At 42.1% G+C, this 18,928-nt stretch overlaps 1 protein-coding gene across 5 annotated transcripts in view; it reads left to right on the top strand.

Moving 5' to 3' along the window:
* CREBBP (CREB binding protein) overlaps positions 1 to 18,928 on the top strand; it is a 96,886-nt gene that overhangs the window by 36,554 nt on the left and 41,404 nt on the right. For all 5 annotated transcript variants that reach the window (XM_058035233.1, XM_058035230.1, XM_058035229.1 and 2 more), the window contains 3 exons: positions 1,546 to 1,722; positions 11,419 to 11,668; positions 12,925 to 13,038. In XM_058035233.1, coding sequence (XP_057891216.1) covers positions 1,546 to 1,722; positions 11,419 to 11,668; positions 12,925 to 13,038 — 541 coding nt within the window. The remainder of the gene's footprint in view (positions 1 to 1,545; positions 1,723 to 11,418; positions 11,669 to 12,924; positions 13,039 to 18,928) is intronic.

Genomic DNA, 18,928 nt, shown 5'->3' with positions numbered 1-18,928 from the left:
CCTAACATAAAGCTGCTTGGAGAGTGGCAGGGCCAGCTGTCTGAAACCAGAGGGGACAAAGTACAGGGACAAAGAGGACAAGGCCCAGTCAAATTGTGTTTATTGGACTCTGCCCTGCTGTAATTTGCTGGTTATAACTGGTGGTTCCTCAACAGCTTGTTCAGCTCACTTCCTGTAAGCATAAAAAGCAAGCCCTGAATAATCCCTCATTATGAGGCTGTTGCAGTGATAAGCTGATGAGAGCAGTCCTCCTCCCAGCTTTGGGCACAGTCCCCGAGTCCCTGCTGGGGAGAGAAGAGACCAGGACCACAGAACTCCATTCTGTCCATTTTTATGTTGAGGAAGGAAAGTTAAAGAGAGTTGAAGGGAGCAGGAAAATAGGATTTACTATTTCAAATAAAGACTTTTCTCAGTGGTTGGGTTCATATTTAGGACCAGGTCATAAAGTCACCTAGAAGTCCTCCCAGTGTGAGGCAGGAGGGTGAACAAATATAATCTATTGGGTAGCTCCTATGGGAGGGACTGAGGGAGCTGAGGGGGCTCAGCCTGAAGAGCAGAAGGCTCAGGTGGGACCTTCTGGCTCTCCACAACTCCCTGACAGGAGGGGACAGCTGGTGGGGGTCAGGCTGCTCCCACAGAACAAGGGACAGGATGAGAGGGAACGGCCTGAAGCTGTGCCAGGAGAGGTCCAGGTTGGACATCAGCAGGAATTTCTTCCCAGAAATGGTGGTCAGACATTGTGAGGGGCTGCCCAGGGAGGGGGTGGAATCCCCATCTCTGGAGGAAGCCAAGGAAAGCCTGGGCATGGCACACAGGGCTCTGGGCTGGGTGACAAGGTGTGATGGGCTCAGGTTGGACTCTCAGTGGTCTTGGAGGTCTTTTCCAACCTCAGTGGTTCTGTGGTTCCAGTGGAGATTTCACCATGGGGGAGACTCCTGCAGGCCAAGTGGCTCTTTGGGTGTACAGTGTTCTCTCCAGTCATTCAGGGGGAGTTGTGTCTCTGTTTTCTAGTCTTGGGAAGTTCTTGGGGTGTCATTTATCAAGGCTGTCAGTCTTAGACATCTTTTTGCTCAGACACTTCTCCTCGAGTACCAAAACACAAGTTGATAACCATTTGCTCGATGCCTCTATATATTCCCCTCCCTTCCCATCTGTCTGTGTGCAAAGTCATGCTTTGTGCTCAGAATGCACAAAGTATCACAGAATTTGAAGTTTGTTTGCTCTTCCAAAGTTCCTGTAGTGTTGGAAAAAGTAATTTCTTTTCATGTGGATTGAGAAGGATCGTTTGATTTTGTAAGTTGAATTGTAAGACTTCAGCCCCACACAGTAGTATGTATTTGTAAAACATCTTTTTAGGATATATTTTAACTAGGTAAAAGTTGTGAAGTTGTGAATTTAATACTGAGAATTTAATATTGAGAAACTTACATTGGAAATTGGTCTCTGCAAATGTAAAGACGGATATTTGACATATGTTTGAATTTTTTTAAACTCCCTTTGGAATCACAAAAATTCTAATCACTTCATTCATTCATTCTTTTCCAGCTGGGAATGACAGGTAACACTACTCCCTTTGGGCAACCTTTCAGTCAAACTGGAGGGCAGCAGATGGGAGCTGCAGGAGTGAATCCTCAGTTGCCGAGCAAGCCGGGCATGGCCAACAGTCTGTCTCCCTTCCCTGCCGACATCAAGAGTACTCCCGTCACCAGTGTGCCAAACATGGTGAGTTGGACCTGCTGCTTCCTGCAATCTTTACCTCTTCCTCATGCTTTCTAAGTTTTTGGGTGATCCAACACTATCAAATTACTTCTCCATGCTCATTTAAGCAGAGTTGTCCCATGGTTTCTCATTTCCACTTTTCCGTGTGTATATAGAACTTCTGTCCGTTTTTATGCAGTGATTATACTCTGTCAAGAATCACAGTTATAAAAACTGCATTATGCACTATTTTTTGTTTTAAAACAAAATTTTTTTTTTAATTTTATTTTTAATATTTTTTTAGTTACAAAACAACTCATAATGCCCCTAGACAAAAAAAGACACAAATGAGCCCTAATTTTAACATCCCTCATAATCTTCCTCCTACTCATTAACCCTCTAGGGCTGCTACCCTACACCTTCACCCCAACCACCCAACTATCTATAAACTTAGCTCTAGCCTTCCCCCAAGTGAATCCTTTCATTTTGGCTGGTATATTTAATTTTAAAGCACATAAAAATGTCTTCTTCAGGTTCTATGTGTTAATTAGAATGTGTTGGGTCAATTACAATGTGTTTGGTACATCACCACCTTCCTGAAACTCAGTAGTACCTCATATCCTTTGAAACTGATGTGGTAAACACCCCAGGTGCTTCTCACTTTATACTGTGCATGACTTGCATGTCACATACTTGCAAGAACAGTTCTTATTAGAACACCTTACAAGTTTATAGTATGATGTTTACCAGAGTTCTCTTCATAAAGTTAAATTAAATATTCCCGTTTGTCTCAGGATGTTGCGTATTAATCAAAAACTGCTTGTGTTGTTTCTATGGAAACTCCAGCTTGTTGCATTTTATATTCTTATACATGATAGCAGTTACTATAGAAACTTGTAAGACCTGCAAATTGCTTATTTTTTAATTTAAATCCAAAAAAGCTATTTTTTGGCACAACCAGTGCTTGCTCTTCCATCACTGTGTTTGCTACCTGCCTGTCACTAATAAGCTCTGTATGAGAGGCAAGGGGATGCAATAAACTTCCTCTTTTCTCAATTTTAGAGAATCGCTTCCTAATTTTCCTCTCGTTACACTGTGAAATCTCTCTCTAATATCATCATTTACTGTTTATGATTATGGAAAGGAGCTTGTGACTGGATTAACACCATGCTCAGAACAGTACTTGCACTCATGGAGAATATTTGTGAAAGACAATTTGCTGCATGACTACTCTTATTGTGTTAAGTGTTTGTACATCTGTACATCAGGTGTAAAGCAAGTGAGTTATTGTCCTGATGCTGCAGAAAGGGGATTGTCCTGCAGGTCTCCCCAAAATGCTGTATTCATCTCAGGGACTGGGTGATCTTAAAGCCTAATTTTATGCTCATTTAGAAGTCAGGTTTGGGAAAGTCTAAGTCTTAATATACTCACCAATATAGGATGTAGTGGTCAATTTTCAAGTGGAATAAAAAAGGCATTTGCCATCAAGGCTTGTGAGGTGATGGGGGAGAAACAAAATCAAGAATTGTTTTCTTTCTCTCATCTTGTCCAAGAGAAAGAGGAAAGTAAGGGAAACTTTCCCAGTAGTATCAATTGCAGTTTCAAAATGTCAAAAATACCAACTGAGAGAACAATCAGAACCATTTGTCTTCATTTCTCAGGTGTCAAAAGCTTTGCATGTCCAATATATCTTCTTTTCTCTCACATCACCACAGAGAGTAACAGGCATTTCAGCCAGCAGACATAGCAGACATTGGCACTGTGGAGCCCAAAGGTCTCAGCTCACGTGGGGGGTTAGAGGCATGGTGGTCCTGACAGGGGTGTAGCTTCAAAAACTGAATTTCCATCTAAACATTTTTATTGCAAAGCCAAGAACTTAAAAAGAAATGTCACACTTGTTAGAATTTAACCTTTATTTGGCAACAGTGGGTAAGGCAGTGTAATTATTTGGTAATAGCACATCCATGGCCATATGTTATTCCTTCCACAGGGACTTTGCTTTATTCAGTGAACAATATGAACAGAGCCCCTGGAAAGAGCACACAGTCAACATTTAGTTCTATTTTTGCAGCTCAGTGTGTAGCTGTGGGCATTGCTGGCTGAATGTTTCAATATATCTCACTTGGTCATTCCAAATGCTCTTTCCTGTGGCAGTCAGCACTGGAGCAGGTTTATGCTTTGGATTAGTTCATTTTCACAGCACCTCTCTGAGATAAAGATGTGCGTTGTCCCAGTTTTAAGCACAGAGGCACAAGGAGAGTAAGACTGGCAGAATCTGCTGACTCAGAACTTGAGGTTTGTAGGCTCTGGCTTGCTAAACCTTATTTGATATGTTAAGGCATTACCTTAGGGTAAAATAACATCCACAGCAGTTCCATGAGTTACAGAAACACACATCTAAGTGACATCTGTCACTCACATTGGGCAACCAAAATGTGACCCCAATGGCTCTTGTGAGAAGCAGCTGGTGACAGAGGCAGGTCCCCAGAGCAGAACTGCAATCCTGCTGGGTGTGCTTGCTGCAATCCCACTGCCATTTTCTGTGTCCTGGGATGATTTAGTCCCTGGAGATGATGGTTTATTTAATGTGCTTGGCCTGGAGACACTGAGGGAGGCAGCAGTGATGTGGAAAAGGCCATTGTGTTTTGTTAACATCCATCAGAAATGAACCTGTGCAGGGTCAGTTCAGGCTCCATCCACTACAGCAACTGAAAGACAGCTGCATATTAAAAAAAAAAAACAAAAAAAAAACCCATACAGGGTCCTTTGTGGGATGAGTGCAACCACATATCTTGCTAAACCAGCCCTCTGTGCTATCCTTATCTTAAAGGGCCCCCCAAGTACTATTCCATGTGAGAGACAAAGCCACGTGAATGAGAACACTTGGTGGTGTGAGGCAGGAAACCAGATTGCAGCATGGCACTGAGCACTGTGGTTACCACAGGGGGTATTTAAACAAGAGAAGAGGAAGCAGAAAAGTGCAGTCATTGTCTGAGGATTCCTAAGTCCTGAAAACCAAAATATTTTTAAATACTCCTTTCAGTCTTTAGCCTTACACCTTATACGTGCACTGCAAAAGTAAAAGATGATTAAATTTCTTAACCCACATTATTCTAATCATTACTGTGTGACACCCCTGTCCCCAACAGTAACCAGGACTTCTCCTGCTAGGCATAACCCTGGCAGCCAGGACAAATGTGCTGCAGCTGTGGATTTGGATTTTTGATCCAAATTCAGGCTACCACTCTGCTGAGAGCAGCACTGTCCATCCCCCTCAGTAAAGTGGGTCTCTGAAGGGTTAACTCAGTGCAGCCATGCTCCAGGCATGACCTTACACTACACCCTGAGAAGCACGTTTGGATTAATCTCTTTAATTAGAAAAGAAGAACAAACCTTATGCTATTAAAATGATTAAGAGGTCAGCATTAAGGTATTAATTTTCAGTGCCAGCAGGATGGATTGATTTTGTTTGTTTATTTTTTTTAATGGTGATGGGCAGAATGGGCAGCTTGAAAACTAGAGTGAAAGGTTTGTTTCTAAAAGAAAAGCCTTGCTTCTGATGTTGGAAGTTTTGGTGCCACATTGCTGAGCCTCAGTGCTGCTGGAATGGCAGTGCTGTGCTGGTGAGATCATGCACAGTCCCTGGGCTGGGGGTGGCAGCCACGCTCTGCCCTGGGGCTCTCAGCGTGGTCAGCAGCCACTCTGGGAGCCAGCAGCCACTCTGGGAGCCAGCAGCCAGTTCTGGAGTGCACAGCCTCTGGTTCTGGAGTGTGCAGCCTCTGGGAGGAGCTGCTGGGGGAGCCCCGTGAGGTTTTCCATCAAGGCAGCTGAAGCTTTGCTCTCCCTGCAGTGCTGCCCATTCCAAGGGTGGTGGTGGATGGTTCCTTCGTGGGCATACCAGTAAATCTGGTATTTCTGCATGGCTTAGGAGCACAATGGGGGAACTTTGGCTTCCAGACACCGGCATGGTTTCACAGTTATCCCAATGACCAGCAGATGGAGTTGAGAGAATATTGCTTTTTGGGAGTGAAGGAAATAATTTTTCTTCAATTCTTGACTTAGAATTGGAGCAGCATATCTTCTCTTGTGCTTTTTTCCCCCCTCATCTCTTGCTAAACAGCATCAGGAGCTCTCTGTTGTGTTCTTCTTTGTTTCTTTGGATGTCCTATGGATTTCTGTAATAACAGATTTTGATCAGAAGACAGAAGAAGTGACTGGGGTGAGGATGTCTCAGGTGTGCTTTACTGCAGACCTCTGAGGGAGAGGAAGAAAGCTTTTAAACTGGGAGGCCAGGTTTAATTAGAGCAGGTAGAACTGTAGCTACTTAAAATAGACAGCTGGTATTTTATTCTAGAGACAAGAGAGAAAAGGCTTTATGAAGAATCACTTAACTCCAGTGCCCTTCCAGGGAGGAAGGCCTGTGTTCTGAGCCTTTCTGTGATTTTTCCTCTCTTGCAGCACAGCCACTCTCCCCTATCCCTGTGGAAAGGTCTGTGGCTCTTGCACTGGCAGCATGCTGAGTGTCTGCTTGCTGCTCTCTTCAGCATTCTCCCAGACTCTGCTGGGTTTGCTGTCACTGTGCTCACCTTCCCTGTGCCTGCCCTGACCTCCACTCTGAAATTCAGATTCTCGTTCATAGGCAAGCTCACTCCTTCCCTTCCTCAAGAAAATCCCACCTGATTTACAGCAGTGGACAGCTGGGAAAAAGGCTCTGCTTAGGTCTAAAGGAGAAGATTTTAATAACCTGGAAACAAATCCAGCAGCTAGTGTTCAGTGCCAGGGAAAGGACATTGTTTTGTTGGGAGCAGAGCATCTCTGCCTTGCCTTAGTGCAGGAGTTCATGCTGGCCATGTGGATTGCTTTGAACTGTGGAATATTTTAGCTTTTGCATCATCTGTAAATACAGTGCCAGGCTGGCAAAAGCTGACAAAGAGGAATTAATCTTTTCCCAATGCTCTGGCCCGTGTTCCACTCTCCCCTCCCCCATACGCAAACATAACAGTGGAGAGGATCCATTGCTGTGTCCTACCCTATTCCAGCAGCTGAGGTGCTCCATAGTCACCACTCCAGCAGCATGGCTTTCCTTCCCTTACAAAATTCTCATTTGTGCTTTATCCTTTTTTCTATTCAGGATTTGCTGTCTGGGATTTTTACTGTTCCTCATTCCTCAGGTTGTTTTGTCCCCCATTAAAATACTGAGGTTTATGTAGGGTATATAAGCCCTCAATATTTTGCTGAGGCAATTTCCTATATGTGAGAGCTGGAATCTGTCTACACTTTCCCTTTTTCTACTTTGAAATACTTCTTCAGTGGATGTTTCTTGGCATTTGCTGGTCCTGCAAATCACAAAGATGAGATAAAACTCCACAAGTGTATCCTTAAGAAAGATGCTTATCCAGCCTTGATGCTTAGCAGACTCAATGGCATGGAATTGAGACCTTTACTGGTTTTAAAACAAAATTCTATTAACAATTAAAAGTGAAGTGCACTGACCAACTATTCAGGTTCTTTCTGTGGCCTGACCATAGGACCCTTCCCACCTTTGAGGTAGTCATGGGTTTGCAGGTTCATTTGCCAGTGCCACCATTGAAAGTTGAAAATATTCCTGTTTACCCTTGACATGAAAACTCTGCCTTTATCCATGTCAGTGCCAAAGCTTTGAGATAAATCCTGAGCTCTAAATACATTCTTCATGTTAAGACCACAGCCTCAAGCTTCTCCGGGGGAGGTTCAGGAAGGATTTCTTCCCAGAGAGGTTTGTCAGCACTGGAATTGGCTGCCCAGGGAGGTGGTGGAGTCCCATCACTGGAGGTGTCCAAGGAAGGCCTGGAGGTAGCACTCAGTGCTCTGGGCTGGTGACAAGGTGGGGATTGGGCACAGATTGGCTTTGATGATCTCAGAGGGCTCCTCCAACCTAAATAGTTCTGGGATTCTGTTGGCTTTGTGTTCAGGAGCTGGATACCTTCCTACCTCTCCTCACTTCCCAGAGCACTGCCAGTGCTCAGGTTGGTGTTACAGGCTGACATCACTTATTTCCCTCCAGACAGCAGGACCTCCTTCTGAGGCCATGTCCAGTGCAGGAAACCTTTTCCTCTCCTGTGGAGCCTTCTGCCCACCATTCAGACTCAGATTCTGATTCCTCCTGCTCTTGGGTGAGGAAATGCAGCACTGCAGGGTTTTGGGGCACAAATGCAAATATTTGTGCATGCAGTGCTTATCTCAGCCCATTTGTGCACCTGTGAGCCTCCAACCTCTGTGGCCAAAGCTGGGGTTCCTAGTGTCACAAGGATCCTTCCTGTTTGGACAGGACCAGGCTGCTCATTCCATGCTGAGAGTGATTGCTGGAACCAGGGAAAACACCATCCGTGTGAACTGCAAGAAGTGTAAACAGGTTCTGTGTCACTTTCCCAGCGAAGCTCTGCTCATCAGGACTGCACTGGGGAATGCCTTTGGCCTTGCTGCCCCCCAGTAGCTGCTGCTTGATCTGTCCTTCAGTTTTGGGACAGAATGATGCTCCCTGGGCTCTGCAGAGCTGGTTCAACACTTACTAGAGCAGTCCTGCAAATCCTGTGGGCAGGAAAGACTTTTTTGAATCTTACTGGAAAAGTATGGGGATACTCATTATTGCAGTTGGTCACACTATGAACACTTAATTAAGATAGAAATATTGCTGATTGAAAGTTCTGTTTTTATATATATTACATATATTGTATATATTATAAGTATATTTTTATATATTGCTAATTGAAACATTTACAGTTCATGTGTGTATCCACTTTGTGCCTGCTATTCCTTCTCTGGAAGGGACCTTCAGGATCACACTTTAAACCTTTGGTTGGAAGAGAACTGAAGAAGTTTGGGGGTGTTTCACCTTAATGTACCTTTGTGTGGGATTTGTGGCAGTGGATTCTTAATAACCTCACTAAGACCTGCTGTTGATTCCAAACCTCTCTTATAGAACTAAAAGGCATTTTTTAAACACAGGATTTGTCCTCATACAGTGAAAGTCACATTCTTCTATCAGGGAGAAGGAAAAAAACATGGAAATAAACAAAAATTACAGAAGAAAAGTATTTTAAAACCATAATGCTCTGTAGAGTGGAGCTGAGGCAGAGTTCTGTATTGCATTGTTTACCTGCTGTAAGATTGCCACTGCTGCTGAGATTGCTGCCTACTTTTCTACAAAAAGGTACATAGTGTTCCATCTCAGCAGTGTTGAGTGCTTTTGTATATAAATACATAAAAACACAGAGAATTACTGGTCACTTCAGTAAAGTAAAACCACCAGGGAACTTTGAGTCCATCCAAGTCCTCAAGAACCAGATACTTGTGCATCTGTGCTGCCCAGACCCGCAGGAAGGTTTTATCCTTCAGAATAGGGACAGGGCAGAACCATCTTCCTCTGTGAATGAGTTTCCATCATTTTCAAGGGTATTAATAGAAGTATGTATAAGTCAGTTTCTAGAAAACTGATTATTGACATTCCCATCTCTGTCAGAGGCTTTAGCAGATTTCCAACCCCTGATCCATTTGCTCTGTTAATGGTGGAGCAAGTGGCAAGAGAAACAAAAATATCTCTTTTGCTTTGTTTATCTGATTGTTGAATTATTGATTTTAATTGTGGGTCCAGAAGTGCCTGAACTTCCTGCTTCAGCAAGAACATTGTCAGTCAGTCAGGTGAAGCAACCTGAAGAAGCTTTATATTCTGAGGGGGTTTTGTACCTACCAACAACACACTGATCTGGACTGAAACTGCTTTGTTCTTCAAACCACTGATACTCTGCAATTCTGCTTTTTTTTTGTTACTCAGTCTTCAAGTATCCCTCCTGGGTCAGGACATCTGTGCTGATACAGCTGCAGTTGTGTCTGTTAACTGGAAGGGTAGTAACAAAAGGAGGACTTGGCTTGGGAAACAATTCTTTGACTGGGATGAAAGCATCGCTTCCAACAAGATTTTCTTTGGCATGATCCCTGTATTTTTCTGCAGATTAGCTGAACTAATTGTTTCCTATTTGTGACCCAAGAATTGTTTCAGCAAAACCTCTCTGCTCTATGGATTTGCTCACAGGAGAAATGGAAGACTGAATTTCAGCTGCATGCAGTGGGAGCAGATGTTCATGGGTTTCCTTCATTCACCCCCTTATTCCTTTTATTGTTCTTTCTCTTGAAAGTTCAAGACAGATTCAGCATTTCCTCTTTGACTAATACTTATTATAATCATTATCAAGTGGCAGAGTCTCCACTTCTTCCATCAAATACCAGACATGGTGGTTTCTACTTGATCTTGTGTGCTTCATTCCCCAGAAGAAAAGCAAGCTCAAAAACCTGATGTGCAGGGACAAAGCTTGCTGCTGGACTAGGAAGAACTTGTGCAGGGAACTTTTTGTTTATCTAAGAAAATTAGGATTTTGTAGGCTGTGGAATTTCCTGGGGAGTCCTTCTCAAAGGTCAGAAGTAGAATGGGCTAGAACTGGTGTATGCTGACACTTAAACCTGATTTTCTTTAAATGTGGTACACAGGCTGTAGTCAGCTGTAGGTTAGTAGTTCTGCAGGCACTATTGAACTATTTCCTCTATGACCTCCTCAGCATAATCCTAGTGTTCCTATATTCTATTTAAAAGTCTTTTTCAGGGCTGGTTTTCCTTAGGTAGCTTGAAATTTGGTGAACTTTCCTGTGGTAACCTGTTTTCACAGTGCATAATCAAATTGATTCTTGGGACAGTTGCTTGTTTGTCCATAAGATAAATTCAGGCTGCAAATCACAGGGATTGCAGCACTTACAGTCCCATATCTGTTCCTGCTAGGGGAGTCATTGCAGGCTGTGGATATGTTTAATTTTGAAAGTTAAGTTTCTCCATTTGTCCAGTAAGGTAGAAAAGCTGCCTGATCTGTGCTGAATAATTGACATGGTAAAGAGGCTGTTTCTCTTCTGCACTGTTATGAGCTGTGCCTTAAACTGAAGAGCTCTGTGGTTTACAGCTGTCAGGCAAAGCTCAGGCCTTGGTGCAGAAATGTGTCCATAAAGAATGGGTGCTGGAAATAAAACATTGGATTTTAAAGCTGATAGGACCCAGTGTCACCCTGTGGTATCTCTAGTTCTCCTCAGTAGCCATAGTGCAATCCAGATTTAGGTGGCCCTTCCTAGGAGAAAGCCATATACAGCTTGCCCTGGGAATTTTCTCTGTGGAAGGAATATCACTTGGAAGCAATAAGGATTAACTTAGGCTTGGAAAATCAGCTCAGCCTTCTGCTGTAATACATGGAGACAGTCATAGAATTTTGACTGTCTTCTCCCATTGGACTTCTTTTTGTTAGGGACAAGGAGCTAGGATTGATGTGTATAAAGTGTATGATACAAAAGTCTGACCTATAGTATGAAAATAGAGTATTGAATTTATAGAATCATAGAATGGTGTGGGTTGGAAGGGACCTTAAAGAGTTCCACCTCTGAGCTCATAAGATAAGAGCTCATTGCTGTTGGACTGATGGTCTCTCTAATAAACAGTGTTTTGAATGGCTTGTTATATAAACTCTTGTTTGTCTAAGTGTTTTAACAGAGTGTTTAACTCTCAATACCTTGATGTTGTTTGGGCATTAGAAATGTTTTCGAGTGGTGCAATAACCCTTGTAGCTCACTGAACACTTCTGGGATAAAAAACAAGATGAAGACAGAACCGCGGCTCGCCGGCACAAGGCTGAACTCTCGTTTTTTCTCTCAGTCCCAGATGCAAACCCAAGTGCAGCAGGTGGGAATGGTCCCCACGCAGGCCATGGCCACCGGGCCCACGGCAGACCCCGAGAAGCGCAAGCTGATCCAGCAGCAGCTGGTCTTGCTGCTCCACGCCCACAAGTGTCAGCGGCGCGAGCAGGCCAACGGCGAGGTGCGCGCCTGCGCCCTGCCCCACTGCCGCACCATGAAGAACGTCCTCAACCACATGACACACTGCCAGGCTGGCAAGGCCTGCCAAGGTGAGCCCTCCCTGCCCTCCCCGGCCCCAGCCTTGCTCTGGCACTGCCATATTTGCTGAAAAATCCCTTTGCCAGGGTTTTTTCTCCTGGGAAACTGAGAAGCGTCAGAGAAAAATGAAAACAATATTATCTGATTGCTTCTCCTGTGTTTTGCTCCTTTGGAATGTGGTTTGGACATTGGTTACCAATTGGTCATTGTTTGATTGGTTTCATGTGAACTGTTGTAACTTAATGACCAATCACATCCAGCTGTGTTGGGATCCTGGAAGGAGTCATGGGTTTTTCATTGGTGTCTTGTTAAGCCTTCTGTCTGTATCCTTTCTCTGTTCTTCAGTATAGTTTAGTATAGCATTATATGATATGATATAATGTAATATTATGTAATGTAATGTGATATGATGTGATATGATGTGATATGATATGATATGATATATAATATTATATTATATAATGCAATGTAATATATGCTACAGTATAATATAATATAATATAATATAATATAATATAATATAATATAATATAATATAATATAATATAATATAATATAATATAATATAATATAATATAATATAATATAATATAATATCCAGCCTTCTAAGAGCATGGAGTCAGATTCGTCATTTCCTTCCTGCCATGGGGGACCCCAAAAATACCACATTGCTCTTCTCAGCCCTGTGCCTGGCACAAAGGGATGTCAGCACTGGCTCTGTGGTTAAGCTGCTCCCAGCTCTGCCAGTTTAAAAAACAGAATGCAACATTTCCCCTCCTCAAGTAGGATGGTACCAGTACAGCCTTGCAAGCATCTTCTTCGTCTCCTCTGTTGTATTAAGTGTGATATCCACTGTGTCTTTTGTCTTAAATTTCAGTACTAGTTTCCTTCATTTGCACTTGGGTCACAAGACGTTTCAGTTGTGTTTAGTTATACGTACAGTATTGCAATATTTGCCTTTTGGAAGTAGGATGGTAGCAGTGTAGCCTTGCTGTCATCCTTTTCATCTCTGTTACATAAGGAGGGTGTAGTGTCCACCATGTCTGTCTTAAATGTTGGGACTGGTTTCCTTCATTTGCTGGTGGATCACAAAAAAATTTACTTGCTTGTGGTTTTAGTATTGCTTGTGAAGGAGAAGGAGTAGGGTTACTCTAAAAAATTAAATACTTCAAAACCAGTTGAAGAATAGAATTGCTCTAAAAACTGAAATAATTCAAAACCAATTAACCAAGGAGTGACTCTTAACTCTTGCTTTCCCTTGCTGCAGTTGCTCATTGTGCATCTTCGAGACAAATCATCTCCCACTGGAAGAATTGTACTCGGCACGACTGTCCCGTGTGCCTTCCTTTGAAAAATGCCAGTGACAAAAGAAACCAACAACGTGAGTATTTCTCTTACTGCTGTCACCATTGAAACTCTTAAACCAAAGTTGATCATGTGTGCAGTGGAGGAATAAACTCTGAGCAGTGTCCCAACAAACTTAGTAGCTGTTAACAATTTGTACAAGGATAAATATACCAGTGAATTTCCATTTCTGACCATTAAAGGCAATTTATTACTTAAATACAGTAATACTTAAACACTTAAATATATAAATGTACTTAAATACACAATAATTGGGGAAGTCTGAGCTCTAGCACACATCTTTTCTAAAGGATGTGGCAACTTCTAACTGATGTTCCATTGTGAGGCAGGTCAATAGATTCCAGTTGTGAAGCAGTTTTGGGTGCAGGTGGGGGCTTGGGGAAGAGATAAGTTACTTGATTGTGTTTCTGGCTGCTAGAAACAAATCAAAAGGCTAATGATTTAAAGGCTAATGATTTAAAATAATCAAAAATATTTGAAAAAATCATTCTCTCATGTAAAAAGGCCTGGGTGTCTTAATCATTTATTTAACACTGGCATAGATTAGCTGTAGTTCTGCAAATCATGCCTGGTTTTTATAATAGCTGAGCTGTTACTGATCCTTGGGGCCAGTCCATTTGTAGTTGATTTCTTCTTCCCTTTTGCTCTGAAAAAGAAAATTCTCAACTTATATTGGTAGGTTTGCTTCTCATCAAGTCCTTTGAAAAGATGCCAGGGTGGAACATTTTACAGCATCGATGTAAAGTTCTAGAAGTCTTAAGTAATGTTATGCCTAAGTATATATAAATAAGGGCTAAGAAGTGGAAAATAGCTGCAGGACTTGCAAAGCTTGTACATTGGAATTGGATTGGAAGCATTCTGCTAATTTCCAGCTAAGCTGAGACTGCAGTGGGGAACTCCAGTAAACCTTGGAGGATAGAGAATTTCTCCTAGGTTAGGGGGTAAAGTAGCTGCTAAAACTACCAAAATTATCCTTTGAGAATGTTCTCTTTATGGTGTAAGTAGGGGTTTTCTTCCTCCAAACTGAAAAAAATTACAACTGTAGAGCTACTTGGAGGGCAGGATTTTGTTTTCATTTTACCAAACTTCTCCATGGTAAACAAGATAAATCTTGTGCTTTGAAGGTAGTAATTTGTTGCAAGTGATTACTTGTTTGACCCTTGAAAATGTGTTGAAAGCTTTGCTTTTTAATATGATATGGTCCATTTGTGCTTAACATCCTTATTACACAGTTGTTATCAAAGTGCTAACAACATCTACCAGAACAGAATTGTATTTTTCAATACAAGCTGCTGGTGAAAAGTAGTTTGTGCACCATTTGTTTGGTTGCTCATACAGCTGAACATAAGAGAGCAAAAACTGGAACATAAACAAGCCTTAAAAATAATTTTGCTATGGAATCAAATATGATATTGTCTGAGTGCAACAGAATTGTAGTGGATAAGTGTAGAATTTGTCTCTCTTGTTGCATATGGAGGGAGATAAATATGAAATCTCCTTCTATTCAGTTAATCAATAAACCAGTGGTGCAGGGTTCTTTGTCCTGGATTGTGTCTGAGTCATACACATAACACCTCATGGTTTATTGGAAGTGAAAGAGGAGCACTTAAAGTACTTTTTTAGCTGTATTATAAAAGGTACCCCTTTTTGTGCATTCAGGAGTGTTTGTGAAATGATTTACATTGGTGTGTGCATTTTTAAATGTTGTGCCTGATCAGGTGGGTACTAACCAGAGCTGGATTACTTTTAGACTGGAAGAAAATGTTGTCTTTCTTGAGAATAATTCATAGTAGCTTCTCCTGAATTGGGAGGAGGAGGGAGTCTGCATCTGGCAGAATACAGAGAATATTCAGAAAGGGAAAAAGGAATGAGGAGTGTAGTGATCCTTCTCCTATTGCAGGGCTGCCTTCCTTGCAGAGAGTCCAGACCCTCCTTCCTGGGCCCACCCCTGTTTTCCTGTTGTTATTTCAGTCCTGGTGTGGCCATGCTGGGCTTTCAGAAGCTGTTTCAAAGGGTGCCCACCTTTTAGAACATTCTGCAGTGGAGCATGCTGAGCCATTGCAAGGTGGTGCCTCACTTCCATGCACAGCCATTCCTGTGCTTTTGTAGCTTTCTGTTCCTACTCCTTGGGGATCTGCAAGTCCTGGAAAGTCCTGGGGTTTAGGTTATTGCCTTGGAGCTGTTTCTGTGCAGGTCTTTTAGTGCTGGGATTTTTTGCAAAGAACATTGTGCTAGGTTTCTTTTGTATTGCCTTTTTTATTTATTTTTAAACACTCTTGAACTATAATGGCTGATAGTGACCTGACTTGTTAACAGGACATATTGGGACAAATTTTAAATTCTTTTTGTTCCTCATGGTTTTTATTGTGTGTCCTATGTACCTCTGAGGGCGCTGGGGAAACTGGAAAACAAATACTATTTTGCACTAATGGTAAAACATTAAGCTTCTCTTTTGAATAAACAAGTGAATCCTGTGTTTTGAAGTAATGGCTTGAAATTTGATTGAAATATTTTGGAGTTGCAGGCTTGTTCTTTTTAGGAAGTTCTTCTTGTTCCCTATTGGGCCCAACACTATCTGAGTTACAACCTTTTGCAAACAGTTGTTGATATATTTCCTAGTTTTGTAGCTGTGTCAGTTATTTTTTTGAAGATTCATCTTGTCATCCACTTGCTTGAGCTCCTTAATTCTTCCATTCCTGGCCTGAGCAGGTGTGTTGTGCCACAGCTCCTGGATCTGCTCCTGTTTGTCATGTCCTGGGCCATGCCCATGTGCAGCACTTGGAGTGCATCATTCCAGGATCAGGGGACCCTGCAAAACCCCTGGGATCTCACTCAGATGAGTGAGACTGGAAAGAGGAGTTGTGAACTTGGAGCTGGTCTCCTTGTAGGAAAATTTTAAATAAAATGCAACAAGGAGAAAGCTGGATTAAGAAAGATGAAACTTGAGATAATTAATCTTCACCTAAAAGTGTGGTTTTAGAGGAAACACCAGAAATTCTGGTGTGTGTGAAGTCAGGGATGAAGGAGCAGAATCTGATGAGGGAAATGGAGGCAGGGACCATGATGTAGCTGGCTGATGCAGCAGGTTATTGAGTACAGGCAGGACATGGAAGAGAACTGGATGTGGAGCTTTTGGGAGCCAGTCCTTTGCAGAGGAGGGAGTGAGTGCATCCATGCACAGGGAAATGTGTCCAGGAGGAGGAGGCAACAACTCCTTCAGAGGAGTCTTGTTTCCTGTGAAAACAAAATGAAATCCAGCTTGTTCAAGTCTTACTGTCAGTGACTGTAAAATCTACAAACAAAACATGTCTCTTGTTTTTTTCAATTGCTAGAAATCATATAGTGGTGACCCATCAGTAATCCCATGGAGCCCCATGGTGGATAATAGTCCTTGGATTAAGGAGCTCCACTGCTTGACTGATCCAATGCTGTACTGAAGGCTTATAATTTAATGCTTAACTTAAATAAAAATTAAAATGGCATTGGTGGTGAAGTTTTAAACTGACACTTCCTGCTTCAAGTTCCTCATAAAATCTTTACCCCATGATTTGACTTAAGATACAGCCTTTAATTAAATGATTGTGTGCATTTATCTTCATGTACCTGCCTAATTCTGAGGGCAGGACTTGTGCTGAGGTGAGTCAAAAGCACCAGCACAGATTTTGCTCCACTGCAAGATGAGCAGAGTGAGGAACAGTACAAAACAAGACTCAGTTAAAGAATTCAGAAGTAAAATCAAACATTTTTAACCAGCATAGCTAAATTTAAATCAGCTCATAGCTTGTTGTCTGAGGTGATGAGGCAGAGTTGCTGAAGGATTTTGGTTTAACAATTGCCAACTGTTTTAACAGACAATTCTGTCTCAAATGCTACTTTCTTTTTGCATTTTAATTGTTAGTATTACCTTCTTTCAATTCTCCAAAATGGTTTAACATGTTCACTGGAGTGGTCAGGTTAGAGGAGTGCTGGGCACTCATACTTAAAATAGCATTAGGGATCTGTGCTTAAAATAAATTTAATTAGCTGGAGGGGTTCCCCTCTAGAAGACTTGAGTGCAGTGTCATTAAACAGCACCTGAGACAGACATTAAACAGTACCTGAGACAGGAATCCTGCAGGGGAGCTGCTCTTTGATGGCTTTGGTGCCTTCTGGGGCATTGGGATATCACTGGGGCTGCTCAGGAAGTTCTGGGGCTGCTTAACTTGTGCTTGTTTGAACCTCCCCTCCTCAGGTACATAAACACAAGTGACACTGGGGCACACAGAGCCAGCTGTCTTTACAGCATTTAGAATGTGAATTACAGAGCTCATTTCACACTTGCAGCTTCTGTCATGGGCTCCTCAACGTCTGAAACACCAGTTAAGAAAAATAAATTGCAGTAGACATTGCTTCACATAGCAGTGGCCTAATGTGTTTGTTCCAGGGCTGTGTTTATTTTAGTTGACTTTATTTCCTGCAGTATCTGCAACAGAAGGGACAGCATTTGCACTTGGATCTCTCCAGAATAGAAATTTAATACTCTTTGCCTCCATCTTCTTGTTTGACAGATAATGTCATGCCTTCATATAAAACCAGTGAACAAACAGACAAAAAAAAAAAAAAACCTCCTTCAAAACCAGGTTCCTGATATTGGGAAATACTCAGAACAGGATCCTGTTGAGTTGTGAATTGGTAGAAGAGCTGAGGCCAAATAGTTTAACACTGTTCTAACACAAAGGCTGAACTTGTGCTTTGTAGTGACTGAAGCTGCTGCCAAAGCCCAGCCCAGAGCTGTGGCTGGAGGGGCTGGACCTGTCCAAGTGAGCTCCAAGCCAAGCCTGCAGTCTCAGTCACTGATTTTTCCCCAGAACGTGAGGGGTGGTGGAAGGCTGGGCTCTCCTCACTGGGGTGATCTGAGCCTTTTCCAGCTTCCCAAACATTGGCATCACCTGTGGGTGTTCTGCCATCTCTGCCATCTCCACACTTCAGCACTGAAAGCAGATTGGGGGGTTTTGTCCTAATTTTCTGGTGGAATATCATCCTCTAACAAGCTGGAATTCTTATTGGCTCCTGAATCAATCTGTGCTGTCAGGTTGATTGTCAGCCTTTTAATCCCAGGGTGCCACAACTTTTGTGCTATTTAACTTTACTATTCCTTGGCTTGCAGTAGTGCGAAGGCATCTTTCTCCTAGGCTGTGTGATTCCAGAGTACTACATGCAAGTCCAATGAGGAATTCATAAAAATGCTCTTTAATATGTCTTTTTTTGTAATTAAGCTGATAGGATCTTAATCAGCTTCTGCCTTTGTTTTTAAATTCTCTTGGAAGTGATCAGTAAGTTCAAAAGTTATTGTGAGTGTGTCCACAGAGTGTAAATATACATAAACCCTAATTTCCATGGTAATCCCAGCATTTAAAATACTGTGGATTGTCCTTTGGGGGAAAAAAGGATGTTTTTTGTAGGGCTGCTTATTCAGGAGAGTGAGATATCTGAGTTTATTTATTTGTAGTTCTTTGGCAAATGAGATCAAATTGATTTCTCATCTGGAGAGGGAAAAGTCTGGACTCTGCAGTGTGAGTGTTTTCTCTTGGGTGGAAGCTGGAAGCTTTTGTATCTCTTTCAGTGATTCAGTTTCCATGGTGGGTAAGGATTTAAGAAATCCTGGATAATGCTGTTAATGTCTCAGAAGGCTTGTTTTCCTGACTTTTTTATCTAACCACATGCCCCTACTAATATTTCAATAAAACAGTTATTGTTGCCTATATTAAGAGCCATTACTGTTGCTAAGTTTAGTTCACACATTTGTAATGCACATTACATACTTAATTACTTAAGGGGAAAAATGTGAAGGAAATGTTACTTCTACCAGAGTCCTGATTATCAAAATGCAGTGTCCCTGTGCTGAGGGTTGTACTCCATGGGTCATT

Source organism: Melospiza georgiana, chromosome 16, assembly GCF_028018845.1.
Source record: "Melospiza georgiana isolate bMelGeo1 chromosome 16, bMelGeo1.pri, whole genome shotgun sequence".
NCBI classification, from domain to species: domain Eukaryota; kingdom Metazoa; phylum Chordata; class Aves; order Passeriformes; family Passerellidae; genus Melospiza; species Melospiza georgiana.
Note: the sequence above shows the minus strand (reverse complement) of the source record. Positions and strands in the feature narration are given on the sequence as shown.